Source organism: Poecilia reticulata, linkage group LG4 (genome assembly GCF_000633615.1).
Source record: "Poecilia reticulata strain Guanapo linkage group LG4, Guppy_female_1.0+MT, whole genome shotgun sequence".
In the NCBI taxonomy this organism is placed as follows: Eukaryota; Metazoa; Chordata; class Actinopteri; order Cyprinodontiformes; family Poeciliidae; genus Poecilia; species Poecilia reticulata.
In genome coordinates this window covers 16479688-16486296 of record NC_024334.1, presented here as the reverse complement: position 1 = coordinate 16486296, position 6609 = coordinate 16479688, and the positions used below count along the sequence as shown (strand labels likewise).

At 43.1% G+C, this 6609-nt stretch overlaps 1 protein-coding gene across 2 annotated transcripts; it reads right to left on the bottom strand.

Annotated features, from left to right (window-relative positions):
• Positions 1-59: 59 nt before the first annotated feature.
• Positions 60-5447, bottom strand: scly (selenocysteine lyase). 2 transcript variants are annotated; one of them, XM_008407703.2, is made up of 13 exons: positions 5333-5447; positions 4458-4550; positions 3535-3644; positions 3306-3406; positions 3052-3229; positions 2830-2957; positions 2531-2686; positions 2332-2438; positions 2194-2230; positions 2000-2083; positions 1172-1271; positions 962-1037; positions 60-348 (listed from the first exon to the last, which is right to left on the bottom strand). In XM_008407703.2, exons 2-13 carry the CDS (start codon positions 4547-4549, stop codon positions 195-197), a joined length of 1323 nt encoding a protein of 440 aa, XP_008405925.1. In that variant the 5' UTR covers position 4550; positions 5333-5447; the 3' UTR covers positions 60-194. The 2 variants fall into 2 exon arrangements, with proteins under 2 accessions (XP_008405925.1, XP_008405926.1); XM_008407704.2 differs by lacking the exon at positions 5333-5447 and adding an exon at positions 5111-5235.
• Positions 5448-6609: the final 1162 nt, after the last annotated feature.

The following is a 6609-nucleotide window of genomic DNA, read 5'->3' as shown; positions in this document are numbered from 1 at the left end:
CGGCTCATGTGGCACAATAGCGCATTCATTTTTCCATAACATCACCCATGAAGCCAGGCCAAGTTCTCCCACTTTATTATTTATATTAAATATCTCATAATCTTACAGGATCAAGTTTGGCGTAGCGAAACAGACGGTGCGCGTGCGTCGCTGCACATCTTTATTTGACTCTCTTTAGTTCAAAAGAAAAGGGGTCAGTTCATTTTCTCCAGGAGCTCCACCGTTTCCCTGAGATCCTCCACAACGGTGTCCACGTCTTCTTTGGTCGTCGCCCGGCCCACGCTCAGCCTCAGAGCGTTAGCCGCCACCTCGGTGGGGACGCCGCAGCTCAGTAGGATGTGGGAGGGCCTGGCAGACACGGAGAACATGGAGGTTACTGCGCAGGAAAACCAGTGGGCTGTAGGCAGGAGGCAGGAGCGAGAGCTCAAATCGTGGCAGTGGCACTTCTGCTGCAGGAAGTTGCCACATCTAAGCTGCAGGTGGACTCCGGCCTTTGTGGCAGGTGACAGGGATTAGGTATTAGCTGCCACGGCTTGTGTGTCAGATTTAATATTGAATATGAATGTGTCTATTTTGAACTAATCAAAAGATGAAGAAAAAAAGTAAAACATAAATACACATACATCTGTGACAGCAGCCATGACTTCAGTGGCAGCTGTTACAAACAGCTGCCACTGTTTGTAACAGTGGCAGCTGTTACAAACAGTGGCAGGTGCCACGGCTTTTGAGGCACCTGCCTCAAAAGCCGTGGCACCTGTCACAAAGTCGTGGCAGCCGTCACCAAACCCGTAGCAGCTGACACCAAATCCAGTGCAGAAGTCATGTCGCCTGCCAAAAAGCTATCGCCAATAAGCTGTGGAACCTTCCAGCAGCTGACACTGTAAGAGCCACTACAGCTTCCACTGACACGATTTGAGCTTGCAGTCTCTCCTCCAGTGGTAAACAGCTAAGACTCTTATACCTGTGTCCGCTGGCAGAGTGGCAGGCGGCACCGACGCTGGCCAGCAGCCTCCTGCAGTTCGACAAAACCCTCCAGCCTAAAGCGGGCAGAGAGATTAATCATTCAGTGGCTCGCTCGCTTACAAACAGCTCTGACAATCATCAGCGTAGGGTTAGAGGACACTGTTTGGACTGACACGCCAAAACAGACACGGGGACAAAGACACGTTACCTTGCAACGCCGGGCCCAAGATGGACACGTTACATGTGTTAGGGAGGACATCAGAGCCGGGATAATGACTGTTGAAGCGGATCTTTTCTCTAAAGACATCCTGAAGCGGAAACAGCAGATTGTGGTTTGAGTTCATGAAACCACATGCCTCGTTTTCACATTCCCTCTGTCACTGCCCAACCTGTTTTATTTATTCCGACTTTCCTTTCACTGGAGACAAATTTAAGCCCAAATATTCCACGTTTTTAATCTTTAACCTCATGTGTTTCAGAAAATAGGAGGTACAATGATGTCTATGCTTCAAGAAAAGTTGATATTCTGAATGTGTTTCTTTGAAATATTTTGTGCAGTTTCCAATGCTGTCATCTGTATTTTATTTCTTTTGTCTGTGGGTAAGTACAATAATGTTGCACTGATAACATTATCTAATATTTTCTTTTGTTACAGTTATTAGAGAGAAATAGCATCAGCCAAAGTTAGTATTGGAAGCTCAAAGCGTCATAAAACAGAATTTATTCCAATCTGTCGTCTCTTCATGCCAAGCACTTCCTCCATAACACTGATCCACATCATACTTTCTCTATTGTCCGTCTGATTCCACAGCAGTAAGTTGAAGCTTTTTGATTTGTGAAAGACCCTCTGGATTGTAAAATTCACCTTTACCGTGAAAGTAAGTACTTTCACGGTAAAGTAATTCACCGTGAATTACTTTTTATCACTGTCAAATGACAGTGATAAAAAGGTACAGAACTTAGATTTATATCATGTGCAGAAAGAGTGAAAGTAAATGTGATTAGAACCAAAGCGTCTATTAGGCGAAACACTTACTTGCAGTCGTTCTTCCAGATACGCTTTAATCATCAGCATATGACTCTGATAACTTGAGAGATTAGCGGCCACCAGCTCAGCAGCCTGACACAAACACAAACAAAAGGATCCTGTTACAAACAGTTTCTGTTTTACAGAGGCAGCGCATTAAACTTTAGTGATCTGTAATGTACGAGGCGTTGAACGTAAACAACCTTTCCCAGGCCGGCTATCATTGGCGTGTTCTCCGTGCTGTGGCAAAATAACGTCATATTTATAGTTAGATCTTTAGAGTTCTTATTTTTGATCCTATTTTTGAGTTGTCTTGCTGGGTAACACGTAACGCAGCGTACCCTGGTCTGAAGTTCCTCTCCTGACCTCCTCCAAACAGCATCGGATAGAGAGGCGTCTTTGTTCCGGGGCCGTTCACGTACAACGCCCCGGCACGAGGGGCGTAGAACTGAAACATTTACATATGCAGATACATTAAAAAAAACAGATTATAGAAAGAGTTTAGGCTGAATCTTTTAATATGCAGAGCTAATTGCTGACCTTGTGTCCTACTATGGTAAGGTAATCCACTCGCAGTTCCTGGACGTCCACTGGGACTTTGCCCAGCGCCTGGGCAGCATCTGTGTGCAGCAGGATCCTGAGCCGCTCCTGCTGCTTGTTGAGGGATTTTACTCTTTGGCAAATCTCTGGGATTGGCTGAAAAGACGAATGGCGTTCAGCGTACAGGAATGGGTTTTATGGCAATCCAAACATTGAGTCTTTACAACTGGAAAATGGTTTTCAGAACAAGAAAGACCAGGCCAAGAGGCTTTTCGAGCTTCTTTTTTTTTTCCCGTTACCATGACGACTCCCGTCTCATTGTTAGCCAGCATGACAGAGACGAGGCAAGTGTTGGGGCGCACGGCGGCGATTATGTCCTCCACCTCAACGCGAGCTGTCACCTTAGAAACGGGCACACATGTTACATCTACGATGGAAATAACAAGAAGCAGATTTACCTCAGTGGTTGAAGGACAGACTCTTAAAAAAACAAACATCCCAGTGAAAACGTGATCTCCCACCTGCCTTTCCAGCCGCCTCCAGGTGCTTGGCTGCGAGCCGGATGGAGTCGTGCTCCACGTTAGAGGTGACGATGTGCGGCAGGCCGGTGCAGCCGTTCTGATGGCCTTCGCCGTGCTCCGCGGCGCTGCGGCTCTTCCTGAAGTGCTCCACGGCCGTATGCAGCACCAGATTGTTGGCCTGCGGGACCAATCATTTGATTTAAAGCAGATCTGAGAGCAGGAGAAGACCGTTTTCAAACACCAGGAGTCGTTACCTCCGTTCCCCCTGAGGTGAAAACAATGTCCTCCGCTTTGCCTCCAACCATTCTTGCGACATTCTGCCTGGACTGGTTGATGATGGCTTTGGCCCTAGCGCCTGGAAAACAACATTGCCAGGTCTATAGTAAAAATATATATATAAAAATAAATAAAAATTCTGACTTATTTTCTCGTTATCAATGAGATAAAAATTCTGTTTTGAGTCAAAAAGAAAGTAATTCACACCTGTTATGTAGTTGCTGCTGGGGTTTCCCCAAGCCTCACGGAGAGCTTCAGAAATGGCCTGAATGACCTCTGGCTCCATTGGGGTGGTGGCATTATAATCCATGTAGATCCTGTCAGATAAACAACTGTTAAACCTTGCAAAAGTATTCAAAACCGTTAAATAGTCAGTCCGTCCGTCCATCCATCTTCTTTATACCCTTGTCCCTTAATGGGGTCGGGAGGGTTGCTGGTGCCGATCTCCAGCTAGCGTTCCGGACGAGAGGCGGGGTCACCCTGGACAGGTCGCCAGTCTGTCACAGGGTTAAATAGGCCTGTGGCAATAAATCTAAATGAACTGAATAATTTGCATGATTTTTCTTTTTTTTTTCTTTTTTTTTTTTTCTACCAAAAACTGGATGGCCAAACTCTTCAGTCTAGTGCTCTGGTCTCAGCCTTTTTCTGTCTTAATTTTATTTTCAGAGACTTCATAATTAATTTCATTTGTTGTTTCTGTTATTTAGTTTATTTATTTTGGAAATTTTAAATGTCTTCCATAAATGTGTTCTTGCATTATCACTCCATTACCGTTATATTACTTAAAAATGCTCTCAAAACAACAACATTATCGTTTATTGCAATAACTTCTGGGACAATTTATCGTCCAGCAAAATTTGTTATTGTGACAGCCTTACTGTTTTCACACTTTTGTCACCTTACAACAGCAAAGTTCTGTGTATTTTATTTGGTTTTAGGAAAACAAGATCAACACAAAGCGGTGTATAATTGTGAAATGAAAAGGAAAATTGCATATCATTTCAGAATTGTTTGTATGCAATAATTTTAAAAACACGTGTCCTTTGCTTCCACTAATGCAACACCTTGTTATAATTGAACTGAAGCAGTTCATTCACGGCACCCAGAAAGCACCGCTAAAGCCTCCTCACCTTTCTGCATTCATGTCTGGATTGAGGTGAAGATCGTGGTCGTTGTGGGTGTGACCCACCACCAGGGTTAAGTCAGCCAATTTCTCCGCCATGCTGCAGAAAGAACAAATAAAACCGAGATACATAATGAGCCTAAAAACACATGGAAAGCATCCAGTCGGTCTGTTTCTGGAAACCAACGGAGCTAATCCTGTTGCAGAACGAAGTGTTGGAAAGCTTCTCTATTGCCAACTACGGTGGTTATGTCAGCTTAAGACATAAACCAAGCATTGTTTAATTAGAAACTACGCGCTGTCTTCAGAGGGAACAGTGGTGTAGTGCAGCTGTGAAAACAGTTATCATTAGCATGTCTGTCCGCAGGTTTCTGACCCAAACACGGTCGGCTGCTTTCTGCGCCCGTATTTACGGCTCATTCTGAACACGGAAGTCCTAACAAAACTTTTTGTAATATGACAACATGTCTTATCTCAAATTGTTTCTGTCAGCTAGAGTTGGCAAATGATCAAATAAGCACACTGAAAGCAACTTCAGCTTGCTAGGTTAGCTAACTTTTTTATGTCAGGATTAACCACCGAGCATCCGACTGAGAGCTGCCAAACGGGGACAGACATGGACATTAACAACCGAGACAGAACTCCGACGTCTCGTCTGACCTTGCAAAGTCTCCCGAAGATGCACCAGGTAGATTTACTGTCGACTTGATGAATCATTAGCTAGCTAGCTAGTATGTGGGACTGGCTGTGCTGCTTTACAACTACCACATCTTAAAGACGTATAATGCCGTAATGACCTGATCTGCAGCAGTTTCAATGCGACTATCATGTTTAAGCTTCGAATACTTAAAAAAAAAAATTTAGAACTCCGAAATCTTTTACCTGCTGACTTGAAGGTCCAAACACTGGATTACAAACCACGTCACCCGATTTTGTATGACGTGTTGGATGAAGGAAATGATATCAGAGAGAAACCCTGGCACACATGGAACGAAGCAACGAAGTCCCTCATAAATTATAAAAATGGGATGGGGAGGGGCTTTTCTTTTTTTTCTTTTTTTTTTTTTGTCTACATCATTCAGACTTTGTAAAACATACCAAAAGGATACATTGTTGTAATTTGTGCAGTTTTACATAAAATTAATGTAAGCAAAAATAACAGAATCTCTTAATGGTTAAGTAAAATGGTATAACTTGAATTAGCATCTTTGAAACATACATCTGCACAAAACTGATTCTTCAAGCCAGTCCTCAGTCTCCTGGAGCCATGACAGGAAACATGGCTCCAAGAGAGCTGCCAGCTGAATGACATGTCAACATGGATGCATACGGAATTATGTTGAATTATTTACAAGTATGTATGTTTTTATGTTGGGACAGTTCAATATTACCATCGCTAAATCATTTCAGAATACAATATTTATTGGTTATAATGTTCCAAGTCTCAGAAGTAGTAGGTTTTGCATGCCAGCAGTAGATTTAGTCTGGCCATGGAGTAGATGCACACATGCCTAATACGCAACAAAGAGGAATTTCCCATTTGTAAATCTAAGACCCACAATGTTTGTCCAGAGTTGCTAACGACAGCACATAGTAAGAAATAATTGGAAACAAAAACAAATAAACAACCCCTTCAAGGGAATAAAATCCAAGATGATGTTGCAAATGATGTTTTAGAACCGCATCTAAAACCTGGACCAAGTACAAACAAAGTCATAAGGTTGTAAAAATGAAGACATCAAAGCAGTCCGGTTTGAAAACAGAACACGTGCAGTGGAATCAGTGGAAGACGAATGGGCAAAAACAGGAGTGTTTGATGTTTGGCTGAGATTTATTTCTAGACAGAAGAACAAATGGTTCCAGTGGGCTAGCGAGAAACAATCGTAGGTCATGGAAGACTCGATGAAAGCGGGTTTTCCGTGATAAATCCTGAATCTGCTTTGGCCAAGGGAGACAACGCTGGAACATTTGTTTGGTCGCATCCCAATGAAACATATGAAGACAACAGCCTGAAAAAACAAGGGCTTCACCATTGGCTGTGGTGATTATGTAGCTGTGTCAGGTACAGAAGGACAAGACGACAATAAGACTCCATCCAGCATTGATAATGAATATTGTTTTTCTCTTATCAAATAACTCAAAATGTTTTAAATCATCAT